General features: G+C 39.7%; 1 protein-coding gene and 1 long non-coding RNA gene across 6 annotated transcripts in view; one reads left to right on the top strand and one right to left on the bottom strand.

The window, feature by feature from the left end:
* The window catches only part of LAMA2 (laminin subunit alpha 2), a 637,158-nt gene that overhangs the window by 599,917 nt on the left and 14,033 nt on the right, over positions 1 to 23,208 (top strand). For all 5 annotated transcript variants that reach the window (XM_045066381.1, XM_045066380.1, XM_045066378.1 and 2 more), the window contains 5 exons: positions 3,288 to 3,464; positions 3,614 to 3,782; positions 14,120 to 14,232; positions 14,567 to 14,756; positions 16,756 to 16,911. In XM_045066381.1, coding sequence (XP_044922316.1) covers positions 3,288 to 3,464; positions 3,614 to 3,782; positions 14,120 to 14,232; positions 14,567 to 14,756; positions 16,756 to 16,911 — 805 coding nt within the window. The remainder of the gene's footprint in view (positions 1 to 3,287; positions 3,465 to 3,613; positions 3,783 to 14,119; positions 14,233 to 14,566; positions 14,757 to 16,755; positions 16,912 to 23,208) is intronic.
* LOC123387854 lies at positions 4,316 to 8,800 on the bottom strand. Its single transcript, XR_006602353.1, has 2 exons — positions 7,881 to 8,800; positions 4,316 to 4,564 (listed from the first exon to the last, which is right to left on the bottom strand). It is a non-coding gene; the product is annotated as an uncharacterized LOC123387854 (long non-coding RNA).

Below are 23,208 nucleotides of genomic sequence, written 5' to 3'. Positions count from 1 at the left end.
CTAGACACTTTCTTTTAACACCTCCATCTGTGCTCGCCAACTACCTACTCTTACCCTTTTGTGTGACTTCAAAGATTGTATTATTTCGCGTTGATTATGATACTCTTGTTAATTTGGAAATACTTGCTTTCTTCCAACACTATTCAGATCATAAATGTCAATTATCACTTCTTTTCCTAAAATCCTGGATAAGACAGTAATTTGAATACCACCTTATAAAATGATTGGATTTTTATCAAACGTGGAGGCAAACATTTCAAGATTGTTCTTGCCCTATTCTCTCTCCCTCTCCCTCTCTTTACCCTCCTTCCCCCCCCCCCACCATCTCCCCATTTCTACCCCTTCCTCTGCAAAAATCTCACTTAAGTCACTTTGATGTCTAATTCTATGATAATCCAGTGATCCCTGCTTTCTATAACTGTTTTGCCCTCTGACCCTTCTGACCCTGACTCCACCTAAATGGCCAGTACAGGACAAAAGCATTAACCCCTATGAGTCTGGAGTAGATGCATAGGCAGGTATTCTCCTCTGTGAGAGCATTCTTCATACAGGTACAGAATTAGGCTGAAAGCCACAAAGTTAGATCAAATATTCCAGGAATAATTTGGGATTTCCAGAATGGGGATCATTATTTGGACACTGCAACCCAAGTATTTTTTACCATCCGAAATATGTTCAATCAAGATAAAATTACAAGGGTCCCTGGGTGGCTCAGGCAGTTAAGCATCTGCGTCTTGATTTCAGCTCAAGTCATGATCTCAAGGTCATGAGATGAAGCCCTGGCTCGGACTCCATGCTCAGTGGGGAGTCTGCTTGGGATTCTCTTTCCCTTTCTCTCTCGCTCCACTCCTCCCCCTTATGCACACTCACACAGACTCATGTGCACACTCACTCTCTCAAATAAATCTTTTTTTTTTAATTGCAGATTTTGTTCTTCATGTAAATTACAAGTGTCTAGGCACCTACTTCTCTTAACATCTTCTTGCACATATATAACCCAATTGGTGGTCATTTGAAAACAAACACTTAGACCCATATTTCAAACAAACAAGAAACCGAATATTAGTAATGAGATGTTTAATCATGAAACTCCAAGAATCAACTGTTGAAGTTGTAAGAAGATATAGCTAACTCGTCATAATACTAATAGTAATGTTTCTTATAGTGCTTTTTGCATATAATAGGTCCTCAGTAAAGAGTTACAGAATGAATACTTAAAAAAGAGGAAATACACCAGAATCATAATGAACACATTAATGATGTTCCTCTTTACAAAAGAACTAAATGCATAATCTAGTTTGATGCTCCTAGAATGTAAAATACAAGCAGGATTTAGCTATAGTCTTCCAGCAATGCCTTTATTAAGTAATATAGCTTCTGTGCAATTCTTTAATTAATGTTTTCCATGGCTTAAAGTAGGTATTTTTATCCTCGTTTTATAAATGAATGAAGTGAGATTGAGCAAGATTAAAAAACTGGCCCAGGTCACACAGTTAGTAAGCTTCTACACTAATATTTAGTTCCAGTATCTTCCTTCTGAAAGCTCATTCTCATTCTCTATCTCCCCTACTGTGATCTAGTAAGAAAGGACCACTGTAATGGTCCTTGGGGCAGAACCTGATCGGAGAGTCTACATCAGAACCATGAGGGTCTCTGGCTCTCTAAAACCTAATCGAGATCAGAGATTTGCTCTTCCTGAAATTCTTTAATAGTGGCTCAAACCCCTCATTAAAACTCTTAAACATTGCTATGTCAGGTTAGTAAGAAATTGCTTTTAGGGAAAAAAAAAAAAAAAAGGTGTTGGGGTTGCAGGGCTGCTTCTCAGTGAGTCACACATGCCCAGAAGTGAGTGTTTTTCTGAAAGTCCCCTAAACCACTCACATTCTTAGCAATAAAGTTTGAACCTTCTTATTTTTGCCAACACACTCTTCCAGAGTCTGGTAAAAAACCAATATGCCATTTTCCCCCATGTCCTTTGAAAATAAATCCAACCTGCTCCCTCTGTACCCCCTGAACAATGACATTTTGAGCACCGATGACATCCTTTTTCTTCTTCTTCTTCTTCATTCTTTTACATCTGAACCCTCTCAAAGTGGACCAATTGCTCAGGGCCATTTCAGAACATCTTTGCCCTAGTTTACTATTTGTAGTTCCACATGTGGTTTTTTGTTTTTATAAAATCAAGTGAGATGACATTTTAGGACTGAGTTTTCCATCTAAGTACTTTGGTTTTCTGCCCAGATATGTAGTAAGTTTTCAGTAATCCATTCGTGATCCTCAGGCTAGTGACTAATACTTACTAATAGCCTCGTGCTCTTGCGTGGGACTGAAATTCAAAATCTTCCAGAACAAAAGAAAAAATGCCTTTGGTCATTTTCATCATCAGAACTCTTTGTCTGCCTTGATTCTTTGCCCCAGGATCCAAGGATTGTTGTGAATAAGTAGCATGAGATTCTCAATGACTAGTGTATGACTTATCTCTCCTAAGCAAATTAGGGAAATGAATGAAACACTCACTAAGGAAAATCATTGCAAGGAACAAGTAGCATGATGCTCTTGCCGGCCTCTTCTATTCCAAAAGCTAGCAGCTGGGGCTGGATGCCTGGATGGCTCAGTATATTAAGTGTTTGCCTTTAGCTCAAGTCTTGATTGCAGGGTCCTGGGATCTGCCCCATCTCAGTGTCCCCTCTCAGTGGGGAGTGTGCTTCTCCCTTTCCCTCTGCCCCTCCCCCCACCCCTGCTTGTGTGCTCCAGCCATACTCTCCCTCTCTCTTAAAAAAAAAAAAAAAAGCAGCTATGTTTTTTATAAAATGCCCTGTAAGTATTTGCTGTGGTGTCCTGCGATCCAAACTCTCGGGAGCAGAGTTTGTCCCCCAGCAAGGAGATAATAGCTAGCACAAACCAAGAAATAAAGAACCAAAGAGCATATGCCCCCCCTGCTGTGCTAAACCCACTGAGCCTTATCAGATTCCACATAACCACACTGTACGGAAATCTCAGCTCTACGGGCTTCTGTGTGGGGCTGCTATCACCAACAGAACCAAGGGTGGGCTTTGCAGGCCCACCATCGCCTTCTTAGTCACCTCTCAGGAAGGTCTGACGAAGGAGGCAGAGGGACTAGATGCTGAAAAACAGTATCTTTAGCTTAGGGTAGAATTCCTAATTCTCAAAGGTTGGCTCCCTTAAAAGCTCCTAGAGGAAGGGGGGGAGGGGTAGCAGGAAAGATTTGATTTTCCAAGGATACCGGAGTTTTGTGCTTAATTCTGCTTATTTTCATTGTTTATCAGCATCTTTACGGTTCAAGTCGATGAAGACAGAAGGCATATGCAAAACCTGACAGTAGAACAGGCAATCGAAGTTAAAAAGCTTTTCGTTGGGGGTGCCCCACCTGAGTTTCAGCCTCCCCCACTCAGGAATATTCCTTCTTTTGAAGGCTGTGTATGGAACCTTGTTATAAACTCTGTGTAAGTACATCTGTTGGCTACTTTTTTTTTTTTTTTGTATGAGGATCAGTCTACACTCTATCTAAAACCAAGGCAAGGTGGGGAAACAATGAAGAAATTCTAATTAGAAAAATAATAAAAAGTACCTAATTTTAATTCTATTCCACTAGCCCCATGGACTTTGCACAGCCTGTATCCTTCAAAAATGCGGACATTGGTCGTTGTGCCCACCAGAAGCCCCGCGAGGAGGAGGAGGGGGCCGTTCCGGCTGAAATAGTGACACAGCCAGAGCCAGTGCCCACCCCCGCCTTCCCTATCCCCACTCCCACTGTGGCACATGTAAGTGTTTATATCCTATTGCTTTCTAATTCTAACCCGTATTTTTAGTTGTTTTCAGAGAGAAGATGATTCAGGATAGCTGGTATGGTCTACTTCTAGAATCAGAGGGAGGGTCACTGGTCTATGAAAACCTGTCCTCCTCACATCATTCTTGGATTACTTTTATTTACATATTTGTTCTGCTTAAATTTCCCTCCCTATAAAATGGAATGTGTTTTCAGCTGAAAAGTTAGCATAGCACAGAAATGTCTACGTAATCAAAAACAAGAACCATGTGTAATATCAACGCACGGAGGCAGCCATATTGATTTTCAGTCCCTTTTATTCACATTTTAAATAGTAGATCTCATAGCATGTATATCATTTGGTATTCTGTTTTTTAAAACTGGCAATACATAATTAGATATCATACAAATGTGTGTGTCTGATTATGATGCTGACGGGCCATGTCCACAGAGCCAGAGAGGGTCTCACAGGACCAGCCAAGAGGGTCCTTGGCTTCTTGAAGGACAGAAATCAAACATGAGCCAGCAGGCAGTGAGAGCAGAGTTTATTGGAGATACAGAGAAAGCAGATATATTCGGAGCATCGGGGAGACTCAAAAAGGAAAGGAGTATGAGTCTCATTTGTTCAGGCGTGGGGGTTTTTTACTGAGAATTGTGGTCCAATGTACATGTTCTGTCCTCTCAGGCATCCAGGAACTGGTTAGAACAAAGACAAAGGCCCAAGTGTTCCTCCTTGGAGCCAGCAGGCCCTGGCGTCAAGGTGTCTAGGCTGGTGATCTGCAATACAAAAATGATAGCTTTGTCTGGTCGTTCCCACCTGGTCCTTCCTTAAATGTTATCTGTTCTAAAGAAATGATTAACTCTTTGTCGCTTACAAGGAGGGCACAGATTATTTGCATCCTGAGGCACACGCAGAGTGGTTGGGGTCACAGTTCTTAGCGAGAAGAGAGGAGCAAAGGAGCAGAAAGGAACAAAAAAGCAGATTTTTATAGAATCCTTCAGTTTCCCTAACTCAAGGATGTCTGTGTCTGTGTGAGTGTGCGTATGTGTGACACACACAAAGAGACACACAGGTTATTTCATTGTATGGGAGGTTCATCATTTCATTGATGAGAACATGGGTCCCTGAGTAGACAGTCTGGGTAGCAATGCCTGCACTCCAGTCTACCATGTGTATGAATTTGGGGAAGCTACTTCGCCAGTCTATTCCTCAATTTCCTCATCTGTGCAATATTAATAACATGTGAGTCTAAGAGTTAACATGAAGACTTAAAAATAATGTTGGCTAAATGCCTAGTATATAGAAAACATTTAATAAATGGCATAATTACTATACAGTGATGATCATAATGACTGCTTCTAACCGCTTACTATGTGCCAGCCACCGCCTAAACAATTGGAATTCAACATTATATGTAATTGTCATAATGGCTCTGGGAATGATACAACATCCCATCTTTAGTTGAGTTGATAAGAATTACCTGGCCTCAGTCACCCACCTACCCACACAGCCAGTAAACGGCAGGATGGGAATCCTAATGGATTTTCATCCATTAGGTCTAACTATACAGTCTGGCTTCATATGACTGCACTGCTCTGTCTTTACAATTTATTCTATTTTTTCCTCATCATGGGCCATTTAGAGTGCTTCTAGAAAACATATTCTGGTAAGTGCCTCCCTATACCAAACTTTCTTGTTGTTTATGTTCTTAAAATAGATTCTTGGATGGATAATTATAAGACTAAATGATGAACATACCTAAGGTTCTTAAATCGTATATCTGAATTGCTTTTTCCAGCATTTCCATCAATTTACATTTCCTCCACCAATATATCCAAGGGGGTGGATCTCTCTATCTACTGAACGGCACATGCATCCTATGTATCATGCTTGCCAATGGGTGAGCAGAGCATGCTGTCTTGAGCAAAGAATTTGAAAACCCTTGAACATCTCATTTTCTTCCTTAGTTTCCATGATGGAACTGGTCGTTCTGTAGAGTAGTCTGTGCCTTGTCACTAGAAATATTTTGAGCTTATGGCTTCTCTAGCATTTCTTCCAGGATTTGAAAATAGTGAAGTCCTTACACTTTCAGTGAGCACGGCATAACATAAAGACTTGTCAAATCCCTATGTTGTCCACCTGAAACTAACGTGACATTGTATGTCAATGATACTTGAATTAAGAAAGAAAAAAAAATAGCAAAATATTTTCCCCCAGGGTAAATAGTCAATAATCTAGGCATTCTTCATGTGACCTAATTTCTTTTTTTTTACATTTTTTTAAAGATTTTATTTATTTATTTGAGAGAGAGAGAGTGCAAGAGAGAGAGCACAAGTAGAGGGAGTGGCAGAGGGAGAAGGAGAAGCAGACTCCTTGCTGAGCCGGGAGCCTAGTGGGGGACTCAATCAGAGGACCCTGTGATCATGACCTGAGCTGAAGGCAAACACTTAACCAACTGAGCCATCCAGGAACACAATATTTTATTTTATTTTTTAAAAGATTTTATTTATTTGAGAAAGGGAGACAGAGAGAGCATGGGTGGGAGGGTAGGAGCAGAGGGAGACGGAGAAGTAGACTTCCCCCTTGAGCAGGGAGCCCAACATGGGGCTCGATCCTAGGATGCTGAGATCATGCCCTGAGCTGAAGGCAGATGCTTAACTGACTGAGCCACCCAGGCACCCCCTCATGTGACCTGACTTCTAATTCCCATATGTGCACTGATCAATATTCTTAAGTTTGAAATATATCTTTCAAAATGCGGCACCTAGAATAGACTATATTCTTCAAAGTGCCCAGTTCAGGGGACAGCAGTACCTCTTGTTCCATTCGTCTGTCCTCATATTTTATACCTGAAAATACTTCAATGTTTTATTTTTTTTTTAAGATTTTATTTATTTCTTTGACAGGTAGAGATCTCAAGTAGGCAGAGAGACAGGCAGAGAGAGAGTGGGGGAAGCAGGCTCCCTGCTGAAACAGAGAGCCCGATGTGGGGCTTGATCCCAGGACCTTGAGATCATGACCTGAGCTGAAGGCAGAGGCTTAACGCACTGAGCCACCCAGGCACCCCTACTTCAATGTTTTAAACTGATGGATCCCGCTATTAGCTCATCATCAGGTCCCCTGTTCAGTCAACCACAATCTTGGGGGCCTTTGAACCACTTGAACTTCTCTCGAGTCAGGTGTCTAAGCCAGACCATCTTGCCTTGGTCCAGTTAATTGGTGGAGAAGCCTGTGGATCCCCGGTGATCACCTTTCTTTTCTAAGGGCCCACACAAACTTTGTTTTATAGGGAGTCTCAAGCATATCTATCTCTCCGTGCTTTCTCGAGATCACATCTTTTCCCTTTTTCTGAAAATAAAGATACTTTCCCATCTGGGACTGGAGATTTTACTCATTTAAGTTTTCCTGTAACCTTCTGTTCTAATTCCAATTTCCATTTTCTCTCAGCAGTGTATGTTTTAACTTCTCCGAAACAGAGCATGCACTTAGACAAGACAAAAGCAAAAGAGAAATGGAGTGACGGTCCTGAGGGCTCGTGTACAAAGACTCAGAGAACATCAGGGCTAGGAGAGAATTGAAGATTCTGACTCTTAATTTACACATGGGAAAACAAAGCCCTAGAACATACCTCATGGGCTGTGATCACACACATTTTTGATAGTTGGCACAAAAACCCAGGTATCTAAATTCCAACAGCTATCTCCCCTTCTCTTGCACATTATAGTTATTTATGCCATGTGGTCATAATTACATTTCTTAGAATTTCCATCCCTATTGAGTTACATTTTTATAGTTTCAGATTCTGGAACTATACATATCTTTTAATTTGATTCCTTTCTCTTATTTTAGTTCTTTGTGTGGAGAGAAGTGTCTGCTTTTTAAAGGTGACTAAAAGTTAGAGGTTTGACAATTTATAACAAATAATCTTTTAAGAGCCTCCTAAATGAAAAAATGAATACGATATCATCATTGCTAGCAAGGGAGAGATGGAGAAGCAGATCTGAGGAATCAGACATTAATGTAAATGACAGAGTGAGCAAGTATGTGTGGAGGTCAGTCAGGAAAAGTGTGGAGTGTGGATTACAAACTCACCCCACTAGCTTTCGAGATTGAAAATTGGAAACATGGCAGGGTGTCCCCTTAAACTCTATTCAAACAACATGATTAGTGGTACCTAGAAGTGTAAAAACAGGTCTATAAGATGCAAAATTTAATATGTCATCACAGTCTTGTACATAAAATCTTTCCATTGAAACAATACAAAATGATGATGACATACGACATTACATGACATGGAGAAAACAGGATATAAAACCATACACAATGCATAATCACATCTACATCAATAGATAGAAAAACGCATTAAAAAACCCTTGCAAGAAATATATCAGATGCTAGCAGCAGATGGAGTATGGACTAGAGATGATTCTCATCATCTAAAAAAAATTCTTACATGTATTTTGTTTTCGTAACTTTTTTAAAAAGATAAATGGAAAGGCTTTCAACCTTTATTCCTCTGCAGCATCCCATTGGATAGCTGATTTCCCCTCTGAGCAAGTGCGATGTGGCGAATGGCCCCCCTCAACCCCTCCAAGTTGGGGACCACTAAGGACGCATACTGAGCCTTTACTCCAGTGATCTGAGAACTGCGCCTGCCGGCCTGCCCTACCCTAGCCCACCTACTTTTACGCAGTGGACTCTGACAGGTTACCTGTCCTCTCTAAATGTAAGATGACCCATTGAAAAGTAAGGAGGATGCTCTCTACCTGCAAGGATTATTCTGAGGGAATAAATGATACAAAGTACCCAGCACGTTGCATGGCTCACAGTAACACCCCATCATTCTTCTGTGGGACTAGTTAGCCTGTCACACTTTCAGTGGGAGAGCAAATGCCAGGAAAAGAAGAGAGTGAGGATTCCATGTTTCAACCATTTCAGACTCCAGTAGGATATGGCTATTATAGCTCAAGTGTCACATCATTTTCCATTCTCACCATCTTCTTCCTTTTTAAAAAAAAAAAAAAAAAAGAAAAAGATTTTATTTATTTATTTGACAGGCAGAGATCACATGTAGGCAGAGAGGCAGGCAGAGAGAGAGAGGAGGAGGAAGCAGGCTCCCCGTGGAGTAGAGAGCCCGATGCAGGGCTGGATCCCAGGACCCTGGTATCATGACCTGAGCCGAAGGCAGAGGCTTTAACCCACTGAGCCACCCAGATGCCCATTCTTCCCTTTTTAAAATCAGAATGTAGACTGTAAGAATGTAGTTAAGAACCCAAGCTTCCAAGTTAATCCCAGACATAGGAACTATCCTCTCTTTGTTCTAGCAGAGCAGACAGGAACCATCCCCTATTCTCAGTTCCTTTCTTCTCCTTTACACCATCACATCCCTCCCCGCCAACGTCTTACACCATGAGCACAGCATTCGCTAGACCCCAGCGCCCTTTCAGAGTTCCCTGAGAAAGCCCCGCCCTGTGAAATGGACCATGTCAGCCCCATCATAATATATGCCAGAATGTCATTCATCAGACGACGTTGTATGTACCTTATCTCATTTGATAGTGTGGTAGCCCGTCTTTCCTTTATGCTGTCTCTTCTTCCTTGGCCCATTTAGAGCTGCATTAAATATGCCTACATATTGTATTTGTGGAGATTTCTCAGGGAGGATGGTGGGTGTGGTTAGAGAGGACTGTAGACGTCTACAGTCACCACCTGCAGATGTATATGGTGTTTAGACCAAGTCTTTAGAGCCAGCATGGCCCATGCGGATGTATACGGTGAACTGGCTCTATTTTTTTACTTGATGCTCATTGGAAAGTTGAATTTTGAACCTTGATATCTGAAATGTGAACACTAAAAATAGCCATGAAGAGTTGTTGCTGTGAACGGCATTGGAGAGTTGAGGGAAAGAAGCAGCAGAGAAGGAAAGAATAGACCAAAGGAAAGCTATTTCTCTAACAGCTTTAATACTACAACTTTAAAAGCTAAGCACAGTCCATGCCAAAGGATGAATCAGTTGGATACTGATACGTATTTAAAGGGAAAACCCCTATTTTCCATACCACAAGAAATCTCTGTTCGGGTGTTCATGTGTAAGGATTACTGCAAATGCCCAATATTTACCAGAAGAGCTCGCATGCAGGGTGGTAACATAATTCACTTTCTCAATAAACAGCTTGAGCAGGGATTTTATATTTCAGAACATTAAAGTCAGTGCTGTAGAAAGTGTCTTCCACTTAGTATTCATCCATAAAAAGGAACATCACAAAGAAACCTCCAACATCTCAGATGTGATTTTAGTCCACATTTGTTAGAGGGATTACTGACTCGTGAAAGAAGAAAATGATGCAGTTTTTATGATCATTCATCACTCGTTGCTTTCAAGAACAAAGATGCCAGTTTTGATAAATGCAATTTAAATCCCTGTTCTCACCAATCTGAACTCAAGGAACGCTTGCCTACCAGCCACAGGCTACCCTGACGCCAGTAACTCATGTCCAAATATCAGCCAACAAACAGCAGTTGGAAATGACCACTGCTTTATTTTGACCTGACATGGAGTGAAAAAGTTTTCACTGTTATCCATTTGCCTACGTGCGGATTCCCTCTCCCACTATGTCACTGCTCTGATCAGCACGCGCGCACTGCCACCATCAGACCCCGCCTCCATCCCCCAGCACTTCCCATCTGCCCACAACTTGTCCTGGGACAAGCAACACACCAGGTCCTCCAGATCACATTTTTCCCCTTATGCACTAGCAGTGCTTCAAAGAGTCGCCACAAGGTGGCAAGATTGTAACGTCTTGAGATTGATGAGCCTGTGATTTTTTTTTTTTTATTGTTGTTTTAATACATTTCAAAGACAACTGTTTCCAAAATAATGCAGGTAAAGTATCACCTCCATAGAGATGATGCCTTCCCTCAAGCTCACATTAGCTTGAAGGAGGAATTTGTCTTGCAACCATCATTCTTTCTAAAATCTTCCTTGGAAGGGCACCTGCTTGGCTCAGTTGGTTAAGCATCAGACTCTTGATTTTTGGCTCAGCTGGTGATCTTGGGGTGGTGAGATTGAGGCATGCCCCCCCCACAAAGACTCTTGTTTACCAGAGAGTCTGCTTGTCCCTCTCCCTCCCTGTGCTTGCACTCTCTTAAATAAACATATAAAATCTTTTTAAAAATTTAAAAAACAAAAATTTTCCTTGGAATTATCTCATTAGAAGACCCCTCTTCTTGGGGCGCCTGGGTGGCTCAGTGGGTTAAAGCCTCTGTCTTCGGCTCAAGTCATGATCTCAGGGTCCTGGGATCAAGCCCTGCATCTGGCTCTCTGCTCAGCAGGGAGCCTGCTTCCTCCTCCCTCTCTCTCTGCCTGCCTCTCTGCCTACTTGTGATCTCTGCCTGTCAAATAAATAAATAAAATCTTTAAAAAAAAAAAAAAAGAGAGAGAGAAGAAGAAGACCCTCTTCTCATATCCCTCTTCCTTAGCTTGGATTTTGCTAAGAAGCAGATTGAAAAAATAAGATCACCTTATTCGTGTGCAAAGCACAGGGCACTTTCTGTTCCATCTTACAAATTCCCTTTAAGATATTAGAGGGGAGAAAAAGATGCTTGAGCAGCAGGAGGAGCAGCTGGACCTTGTGAGGGGCACTAGGGAGTAGGGGGGAAAGTAGCCCCAGGCAAACCACAGGGGTCTGTGTCCCAAGTCAGGCCTGATTTCAGACTCACCCTGGGGAAAGTGAGGCAGAGCAGGCAAGATCCAGTCCTTTTTGTCTTTAACCAAGTGAGAGGAGAGGGCTACACCTGCACCAAAAACATGACCAGAAATGAGGCTGGGAAATGGTCTTCCCATTTAAATCCAAAAATGCATACGTACAAAATTCTCCTCTCCTAGCATTTCTCAGTCCTCTTCCAACTGCGTATTTTATGAAGGAAGGTGATAGATGATTTATTCAAGAAATATCCTTAATATTCATCCTATTGCAAATTGATAGAAAACCTCAATTTGGGTGTCCTTAACATACAATGGACTTAGCATATAGGATTTAAACTTCGAGGTTACTGAATAGAGTGACCCGTTTGTTACCACTCTCTTCCACAACACTGGACGGTCTGAGGACACTGTTTTTTTAGCCACCACTTCTACCTGCTGCTCAAGGTCTAATTGTTACAAAAAATGAGGCTGGGGCCCCTCAGGGAGGTAGGCTTTTTCCTCAATTTCCAGTGGCCATGTTATGTAGTGCTTCTTAACCTCACAAAGTCTTTCCTCATCAAAGATTTTCCTAAAATAATGTAAGTAGAGTCGTCAGCCTCTTGAAGATCTGACAGGTTGTGACAGAAAACTGCTGATCGGCTCAGGACCTATGTTGGAAATCTCTGTCCAGCCCATCAGCAAGCAAGCTTCTCGTGGCGTTGGGGCCTCAGAGCCCAAAATACATAAAGACCAAAGTTCTCCATGACCTACAGCTACTGCCAATAAAATACCTAATCTCTGTAATTCCACCTGGATCATTAAAAATTCTATTAGAAAAGTTCTATTAATATTTATATGTAGTAACAAGACAGGTGACCACAACGCTTAACAATAACAACCTGCTGGTGGCTTTCTTTTCAGCCACATGTCATGGTTCCCTAATTCCTCAGCATCCACTGACCTTTCCAATTTCCCAGATTTCAGAGCTGACAGGTTAGAGATGTTTTAGCCAAATTTTGCTCCGGAGGGACTCACAGCAGGGAGGATTCTCTTAGAGATTTCAGGCCACTAATGTGGGTGCCAGGAAATAGGGTAAGAGGTTGATAAATGATCCCAATTCTATTAATGACATCATTGCCAGCTGAGACATTAAGCTACCAAAGCCTTTCCATTTGGGCTCTTTTTACAGGCAGTGTAATAAGAAAGGGGCCACATGTTGATTCCAAGAGAGGCCATTCAGCTGTGTGAATAAATAGCATTTTCCTGATCTACCCACTGGGTTTTTGCATATCCGTGTGAATTTCTACCACAGTCTGCTCTTTATAACTGACCATCTCCTGGGGAAGCAAGAAGGGAAATACTTCCATGAAGACCAATTTTATAGCATTTCAAACACTTAAAGCCTTTTACCTGCTGTGGCAGAGTGCTCCGTCTGACTAAGCTCCAGAGAAAAGAGAGCAAGGCCTTTCCTCATCAAGTAAGAATGTCCTGTGCACTGATGATTCATCTCATCTTCTATTTGAGAACATTCTGCATCAAAAGCCTGCCTTGGGCGGTTTGGGAACCTCTGCTGAGTCAGCGCTCACTGGGGCACTGGCCCATTCTGAGCTATTAAGTGCAGATCTTAAAAACAGATGTGTTGTTTGAGAGTATGCAGGTTATTTATTTTCTCATGTACGGCGTGTTCTCAAAGCCTGCAGAAGCAGCCTGTACTTCAAGTGCTTTTGTCAAAACAGAGAACAGAGGAAGGAATTACAACTTCAGTCATTTGAGGAGCCTTGATTATCTACTGAGCTAAGGGTAATGCTGGCCAAAGACAGTCCAAACAACCAGGACTGGCTATGTCATTTGCAGGGCCGGGAGCAAAATGAAAATACAGGGCCCCTTTTTCAAAAAAGTATTAAGAAACTCAAGATGGTGACAGCAGAGCATTAAACCAAGTAAGCCAGCCCTGCGCCAAGCTCTCCCTCCTAAGAACCCCAGGAAGTGGATCTTTGAACAGTGACAGTTGAAATGGTATATGGTAGGTTACATTAAAAATGTACTGGGTTGCCTAGCAACTGGCTCAGGGCCCGAACGGCCTGACTTGCAAGTTTAGATACACCATCTTGAAAGTCTAAATTCATGGAAGCCTTCTAGTAGAGTGATAATTTTCGAGAAAAAGTAATACAGTGGGAGAGAGAAATGGGGAGGGCCAGAAGGAGCACATTTTTCTCCTCTTCTAATTTGGTGGCTAGTTTGTCATTTTCCCCATCCCATCTTCGAAGAGTATAACTCTTCGTAAGTAAAGTAAACCTGAAAAAGAAATTCCAGTTTTTTTCATAAACATCAACAGTTTTTTTTTTTTTCCCCCTTAGAGGGTAATGAAAACATGAACTGTTTCATAAATATTTTGGGGCACATTGATTTGGCAAGTCAAGGGCGCAGTATAAGAAGATGGATTCCCACTCACTGAACATTTCACAGGAACTGCCTACTATGTAGTAAAGTACCGAGATATGTAAGAGACCAGTTTTCCTCTTAAGGAGCTTCAGTAAGATTACACAAGAACATTAAGCGAAAATAGAAGAAACACTTAGATAACAGGATTAAATTTTTAAAGAGCGGAGTCCATAATCTCCTCTTTCTCTCCTGGGTAATTTTGCAGGGTCCTTGTGGAACAGAATCAGAACCAGCTCTTTTGATAGGGAGCAAGCAGTTTGGGCTTTCAAGAAATAGCCACATTGCAATTGCCTTTGATGACACCAAAGTTAAAAATCGGTATGTATTCTTCCGAGATATTGGGAAAGAACTGATAAACGCAAGGACTGAGAATATGCGCTGATTCAAGTTTTAATCAACTATGCGTTTTCATTAACGCGGTAAGCCTTTTAATTCACAGAGTACAGTAGAGAATCCAATTCTATTGGCCTGAGCCCAAGGAGCTCGGTTTTGGAAATCAGCAGAAAAAGTGGATTTGGAAATCACCTGGAAAGTCCTCCTCTCAGAGAACGTTTTACTGGCCTTTATGAAAATTCACCCACGGAGGCAACTTAATCTCAGAATAAGAATGCTTTTGTTTCTCTGTTTCATTTTGCACGCTTTCATTTCCCAGCCTCACAATCGAGTTTGAAGTGCGAACTGAAGCTGAATCTGGCCTGCTTTTTTATATGGCTCGGATCAATCACGCGGATTTTGCTACCGTTCAGCTGAGAAATGGATTTCCCTATTTCAGTTATGACTTGGGAAGTGGGGACACCAACACCATGATCCCCACCAAAATCAACGATGGTCAGTGGCACAAGGTAATAATAGCCCATGGGAGGTCAGCAGTGTCCCCTGAGGGGGAAGCTGGGTGGCATCCTTTGGCATTCCCCTGGTGCAGATACAATTTTGCCAGGGCCGATCCTGACTCCGATGCTACTCTTATGCTGCTGAGGCTAAAAATAAAGCTGGTGCACAGACAACAGCCCAACCTTGGGAAGTGTAATCGGACCTGGACAGGTTTATGTTCAGTCACTCACAGGCTTCATCATGGTACCACAAGATGCCATTATTGCTATACAGCTGTGGTTCCCAAACATCTGTCCCTCTCCACCGCAGCACACACCCCCACCCCCACCCCACCCCACCCCGCCATGGCCAGGTCGTTGAAGACATTTTTGCTACTCTCAGTGAGAAATGGGAGACGATGGAGCATGTTAATCTTAAAGCTCTATGTCTTCCATGTAAAGGAGTAATATTTACTCCGAGATTACATTTTCTTCCTTTTGAGGTGCTAAAATTGCCTCTCTTTTGTGAAATAATATTTGACAAACTTAAAAGCTGGTAAACAAAAATGGGCACTAATACTTGGGTTCCCCTCCCCCATCATACCCCATACTGGTCTGTGAAAACCAAGAGTCTGAAAATCTGCTGGATCAGGTTTAAAGGGCTCTAGGGCTGCATTTCCACCAATAGCCATTTGGAACAACTTTTGAAACACTGGCCTTACACCCAGAAACCGGTACTATTATGGGCACAGAAGGCTCATCTGCCAGCTTACTGTCCTCTTTGGCATGACTGCAAATAGATAATATACTGCCTGATGAAAACGAAAACTCAGAATTTCTTTCTGCACCTGTGATCGCCTATTCAGTAAAGCTTCCCTCGGCAGACCAATGAAATGTTTAATTTTGAGAGTTTGATATTATTAGGTGGTGGATTTTATATATTAACATACTGTGCCTTGGCATATCCTATAGAAAGGCAGAGAACCTGAAAAAATACAATAAAAATGGAAAGTCAATCAACTTGTTATCTTGGAAATAAGAAACGGAATCTTCCTGTTTGTCTGGGAACTTATAAGTGGCAAATACAGATCTTCATGAAGGAGCTCTCATTAAGGCTCATTCTCCTCTCTGGCTAATAGAATAAACAGGACACTTGAAAAACTGACATATTGTTGGTCCACAATGCCTGTGGGATTAAGAAAGGAGGGATTTATTTTCGAAGATTTGTTTTTTAACAATTGCTTCCCAAACCAGAATAGGTAAATGTAAAATGAGGTCTTAATTATTCTAAGCCTGATGTAGATTCATTTTAAACCATTGTTGTACTCCAGCATTAGACTGGGTCACCCTTTCCTTTCCCTAAACTCAGATTCAAGTTTTGTTTTTTTTTTTTTTACACCCAAGCCAGTCTTGACAGCCCCGATTTTGCCCTGCACCCAAAGAGAATTCACCCCACTACTGAAATTTCAGCATCAGGGAGCTGGCCATCTTCCTCCCTCCCTTTGTACTGATCGAGACTGCTGTGGAAACGGCTGTGCAGCCTTGATGTGCTCCTTCCATTCTGAGGGAGAAGTGCCTATTAAGACAGAGGGATGTAGCAGGTCTGAAATTGTATGGGGCGGGGGGGGGCGGAGAGCAGGCTTCGCTCAAACGAATGCATGTTTAAAACCAGACATGATTTTTGCAACCCACTTAATTCAAGACAGGGCTCCCAATCGGCAAGGCTCCTGGCAACACGCATGCCTCCTGATACATGGGCTCCCTTGGCAACCTCTCAAAAAGTCTTTAATCTAAAACTCACCCAGGATGATTTTGTACCCTTTTGGAGATGGTAGTCATGGAAAAGACAGAGTATGGAATAGTCTGTAAAAACTGGTTTAATTTCACTTATGGTTTTCACACATATTGGGTACTTAGTAAATTCTTTCATTTTTTTTTCCCCTGACAAAGATCCAAAAAGTTCCTACATTTACACTCTGCATAATTGAAATTTATCCATGATTGGCTTTAAGGACTCCTCTTCTTTTTGTAGATTAAGATCGTGCGAATTAAACAAGAAGGAATTATTTATGTGGATGATGCCTCCAACAGAACTGTCAGCCCCAAGAAAGCGGATATCCTGGATGTTGTGGGAATGCTGTATGTTGGTGGGCTACCCATCAATTACACTACCCGAAGAATTGGTCCAGTAAGAGTCTAATTTATTCATTGTGTGTGTGTGGATTAAATAACTACTTGGGTCATGTATGTATGTTCAATTATTAGATCATATTGGCCCCTGACCACTTAGAGGTGAATAGGAAATCGTCTTTTCGGAGAAGTGACAGGTTTCCTAGACAGATTTGACTAGGAGAGGTAATATCACCAAAGAGTGTGGACCCTAGGTTTGAACACCTACTTAATTATTAACTAGCTGTGTGGTCTGCAGCAAGTTATTTAATCTTCCTTTGACACAGTTCCTTCTTTTGTAAACTAGGATAATAGTACCAAACAAACAAGGTTACTCTAAAGATTAAATGGGGTATTACACTGAAAGTGTTTGGAGGAGTACAAAGCATATAGAAACACTAGAAAACAAGGAAGATAATGATGATAATATTGTTTCAGGACTAGAGATTTCACAAATATTGAGAGATGCGGTTACTTAAACTGCATTTGTCCAGTATTGCACTGCAGTGTTTAGAGTACAGTACAGGATTCAAAATTTAAAGTTCACATGTTATAAACCAGTGTTCACAATGTGTTTTGTCGGACTATGTGTCCTGGTTTCCTTTGGAGAGCATGATTTTAAGAAACAAAGGGGAATCAGTGTTTTTGGAGAATATATTAAAAAGAAATGTATTACATTTCTATACTCAGATCATGTGATAATGCAGCACTGTTCTTCATCAAAGACCTCTGTTCATCATAGTTGTAATTCTCAGCCTTTGGCTCCCCTTGTGGGTAATCAGGAATATGTTCCTTTCTTACTTTTTGGATATGCTACCCAGGCCTATCAAAATAAGAGTCTCTGGAGAGTGGCAAGAGTGATTATCATGTGTCCCTAAAACCAGATGAAATAGAGTGGAGCACAGTATGATTGCATTATTTTTATGGCCCTTAAACTCTAAATGCTTCATGCAAACTTACAAGCTCTAAGTGCATGTGCTTTTTCTTAGAAAAGAGTTCACTGTTTTCATTAGATTTTCCTAAGGAAGAAGCACTAAGCCGAACTTAATGCTCCTTCCCAAATGGAATTGGAAATTAGATTATGACAAAATGTATATTTAGTAAGGTTACTAAACTATTAATAGAAACATATGGGGCTAATTAAAATTTTATTTAATTGTATAGTTGACACATAATGTTACATTAGTTTCAGGTACACATGTATTTCGACAAATTTATGCATTATGCTATGCTCCCAACAAGTATAGAACCATCTGGCACTATACAACGCTATTGTGATATCATTGACTATATTCCCTATGCCATACCTTTTATTCCCATGACTTCTTCATTCCATTTATGGAAGTCTATACTTTCTGCTCTTCTTCACACATTTTGCCCATCCTCCAACCTCCACCCCTCTGGCAACCATCAATTTGTTCTCTATTATTACGAGTCTGTTTCTGCTTTTTGTTTGTTCATTCATTTATTTGTTTTGGGTTCTTTGTTTCTTTTTAGATCTTACATATAAGTGAAATCATATGATATTTGTTTTCTCTACTTTATTTCTTTTAGATAGTACCCTCTGGCTCCATCCATGTTGCATAAATGGCAAGATCTCGTTCTTTTTATGGCTCAGTAATATTCCATTATATTTAAATACCATCTTCTTTATTCATCTATAATAGACTTAGCTTGCTTTCCTGTCTTGGCAGTTGTAAATAATTCTGCAAAAAACATAGTGTGTGTGCTTGCCATCTGTATGTCTTCTTTGGAAGACTATCTACCCATATCCTCTGCCCATTTTTAATTGGATTATTCTTGGTGTTGAGTTGCATAAATTCTTGATACATTTTGGATATAAACCCCTTATTGGCTATATCATTTACAAGTATCTTCACCCATTCAATAGGTTGCCTTGTCATTTTCTTGATGGTTTCCTTTGCTGTGCAAAAGCTTTTTATTTTGGTGTAGTCCTAATAGTTTATTTTTGTTTTTGTTTCCCTTGCTTAAGGAGACATATCTAGAAAGATACTGCAGTGGCTGATGTCAGAGAAATTACTGCTTCTAGGTGTTATATGGTTTCAGGTCTCACACTGAGGTCTTTAATCCATTTGAAGTATATTCATGTGTATGGTGTTATGTGGTCCAGTCTCATTCTTTTACATGTTGCTGTCCAGCTTTCCCAGTAACCTTTTTAAAGAGGCAGTTTTTTTCCCCATGGTATATTCTTGCTTGTTTTAGATTAAATGACCATATAAGTGTGGGATTATTTCTGGAATCTCTGTTCTTTTCCATTGAACTATGTGTCTACTTTTGTGCCAGTGTCATACTGCTCTGATTACTAAAATTTTGTAGTATCCTTGAAATCTAGAATTGGTACCTACAGCTTTGTTCTTCCTTCTTAAGAATGCTTTGGCTATTTGGAGTCTTTTGTGGTCCCATACAGTAAATTTTTAGTATTATTTGTCCTACTTTTGTGAAAAGTGACAGGGATTGCCTTGAATCTGTAGATACTTTAACAGTATTTATTTAACAGTGTTAATTCTTCAATCCATGAACACAGAATATCTTTCCATTTGTTTGTGTCATCTTTAGTTTCTTTTATCAGTGCATTACAGTTTTTAGAGTACAGGTCTTTTACCTCATCAGTTAAGTTTATTCCTAGGTATTTTATTCTTTTTATTGCAGTTGTAAGTGGAATTATTTTCTAAATTCTCTTTCTGCTACTTTTTTATTAGTATATAAAAATGCAATTAATCTCTGGGTATTAATTTTGTATCTTGTAATTTTACTGTATTCATTTCTTCTAATAATTTTTTTGGCTGAGTCTTTAAGGGTTTGGGTTTTTTTGTTTGTTTGTTTGTTTTTGTTTTTTTTGTTTTTTTTATGGGATGTGATTTGCAAGTAATGACAGTTTAACAGTTTAACTTCTTCCTTACCAATTTGGACACCTTTTATTTCTTGCCTGATTGCAGTGGCTAGGATACTCAGTACTATGTCGAATAAAAGTGTCAAGAATGGACATCCTGGTCTTGAACCTGATCTTAGAGAAAAGCTCTCAGTTTTTCACCCTATGTACCTTAATTCTGGGTTTTTCATATATGACCTTTATTATGTTATGTTGAGGTATGTTCCCTCCTAACCCACCTTGTTAAGAGTTTTTATTAACAGATGTTGAATTTTATCAAGTGTTTTTTCTGCATCTATTGAGAGGATTAAATGATTTTTATTCTCCATTGTGTTAAAGGTAGTATATGTTGGTTTTTGAATGGTTTTGAACCACTCTTGCATCCCTAGAATAAGTCCTATTTGATTGTATTTTTAATATGCCATGAAATGTGGATTGTTAATGTTTTGTTGAGGATTTTTTGCTTTTATGTTCATCAGAGATAATTGGCCTATAGTTCTCCTTTTTTCTGTGGCATATTTGTCTGGTTTAGGTATTTGTCTGGTAATGCTGGCCTCATAGAATGTATTTGAAAATGTTCCTTCCTCTTCTACTATTTAGAATAGTTTGAGAGGAATTATATATTAATTATATATCTTCTGTATATTATATTAACTCTCCTTTAAATGTTTGGTAGTATTCACCTGCGAAGCCACCTGGTCTAAGACTTTGTTTGTTGGTAGCTTTTGATTACACATTCAATTTTCTTACTAGCAATTGGTCTCTCCAGATTGTCTGTTTCTTCTTAATTCAGTTTTGGAAGATTGTCTACTTCTCAGAATTTGCCCATTTCTCTAAATTGTCCAATGTGTTTGCATATAATTTTTCATAGTAGTCTCTTATAATCCTCTGTATTTCTGTGGTATCAATTGTTCTGTCTCATTTCTGATTTTATTTAGGTACTCTTTTTTTCTTGGTGAGTCCAGTTAAAGGTTTATCAGTTTTATTTACCTTTTCAAAAAAATCAGCTCTTGGTTTCATTGATTTTTTTTTTTTAAGATTTTATTTATTTATTTGGCAGAGAGAGCACAAGCAGGGGGAGCAACAGGTAGGGAGAGGGAGAGAAGTAGACTCCCTGCTGAGTAAGGAGCCTGATGCAGGGCTTTATCCCAGGACCCTGGGATTATGACCTGAGCAGAAGGCAGATACTTAACTGACTGAGACACCCAGGCACCCCATGATCTTTTCTATTGTTTTGTCTCTTTCATTTATTCCTGCTCAGATCTTTATCACTTCCTTTCTTCTCTTCACTTTTGTTCTTATTTGTTCTTTATCTAGTTATTTTATACATAAGGTTAGATTTTTTACTTGAGATTATTTTTCGTGAGGTAGGCCTATCAATTGCTATAAATTTCCCCCTTAGAACTGATTTTGCTGTGTCCATTGTATTTTCATTTTCTTTTTTTTTTTTTAAGATTTTTTATTTATTTATTTGACAGAGATCACAAGTAAGCAGAAAGGCAGGCAGAGAGAGAGGGGGAAGCAGGCTCCCTGCTGAAACAGAGAGCCCGATGTGGGGCTCGATCCCAGGAACCTGGGATCATGACCTGAGCCAAAGGCAGAGGCTTAACCCACTGAGCCACCCAGGCACCCCTTCATTTTCATTTTTAATACCTTCAGTAACCTGATGGTTGTTTAGTTGCAAGCTGTTTAGTGTCCACATTTTTTTTTTCAATTTTTTTCTTGTGACGTTTTTTTAGCTTTATACCATGTGACCAGAAAAGATGCAAATGATGTCAGTCTCCAATCATATTTTGTGGCATAACATGTGATCTATCCTAGAGAATATTTCATTTGCTCTTAAAGAGAGTGTGTATTCTGTTGTTTTGAGATGGAATGTTCTGTGTATATTTGTTATGTCCATCTGATCTAGTATGTCCTTCAAAGACACTATTTCCCTATTTTCATCCTGGATGATGTATTTGTTGATATAAGTGGGGTATGAAAATCTCCTGCTATTATTGTATTGCTGTCAATTCTCCTTTTATGTCTGTTAATATCTGCTTTATGTACTTAGATGCTATGATATTGGGTGAATATATATATTTACAATTGTTATATCCTTTTGCTGGGTTGATCCCTTATCATTGTGTGATGTCCTTCTTTGTCTCCTGTTAGTCTTTGTTTTAAAGTCTGTATTGTTTAATTATAGATACCCCTGCCCTGGCTTTTTTTTCCTCTTCTATTTGCACCATATAGCTCTTTCCATCTCTTCACTTTCAGTCTGTAAGTGTTTCTAGGTCTGAAGTGAGTGTCTTGTATAAAACAAATAATGGGTCTTGCTTTTTTTTACCCATTTTGCCACTCTCTGTCTTTTGATTGGAGCATTTAGGTCATTTATATTAACATAATTAAATATGTACTTAATGCCATTTTGTTAATTGCTTTCTCATTGTTTCCATAGTTCTCTATTTCTTTCTTCTATTGCACTCTTTGTTGTTGACGACTCTTTGTAGTGTCATGGCTGGCTTTCTCTTTATATTTTTGTGTATCTATTATATGTTTGGGGTTTGTGGTTACCATGAGGGTCACATGTAATATTCAAGTACATAACAGTCTCTATTGATCACCATTTAAAGTCAAACACATTCTAAAGGAAAATATTTACTCCCTCCTCCACACTTTATGTCTATGCTGTCATATTTTACCTGTTTTTATTCATAGTTTTCTTACATCTAATTATGCCCTTACCCTTCAAAGAAGTCCATTTAACGTTTCTTACAAGGCCACTTCAGTGATGATGAACTCTTTTTTCTCTCCTTCAATTCTGAATGATAATCTTGCTGGGTAGAGTATTATTATAAGTTATAAGTTTTATTTTTCTTTCCACACTTTGAATATATCATGTCACTCCCTTCTAGCTTGCAAAATTTCTACTAAAAAATCAGCAGATAAGACCCATAAGATTTTTCTAGTACATAATTTTGCTTCTCTCTTGCTCCTCTTAAAAATTCTCTCTTTATCTTTAATCTCTGGCATTTTAATTATTGTTTAGAACTATCTGTGTTTCTAGAACCTGGAAGTCTATTTCCTTTCCTTGGTTAAGGAAGCTTTCTGCCACCCCTATAATGCAAATGTTTATTTGCTTAATGTCGTCCAAGAGATCCTTAACCTATCCTATTTTTTAAAAATTCTTTTTCCTTTTTTCTGTTAGCCTAGGTGTTTTCCATTACCATCTTCCAAATTACTGATCTGCTCTTCTGCCTCTGTTTATCTCCTGTTAATCCCTCTAATGTATTTTTCATTTCAGTTATTATATTCTTCAAAATTGATTTGGTCCTTTTTATATTTTCCATCTCTGTTGAAGTTTTCACTGAGTTCTTCTCCACTCTTCTCTCCAGTCCAGTGAGTATCTTTACAATCATTAGTTAAAACTCTTCATTAGGC

This window comes from Mustela putorius, unplaced genomic scaffold (genome assembly GCF_011764305.1).
Source record: "Mustela putorius furo isolate JIRA1106 unplaced genomic scaffold, ASM1176430v1.1 tig00003863_pilon_pilon_pilon, whole genome shotgun sequence".
Taxonomy (NCBI): domain Eukaryota; kingdom Metazoa; phylum Chordata; class Mammalia; order Carnivora; family Mustelidae; genus Mustela; species Mustela putorius.
Note: the sequence above shows the minus strand (reverse complement) of the source record. Positions and strands in the feature narration are given on the sequence as shown.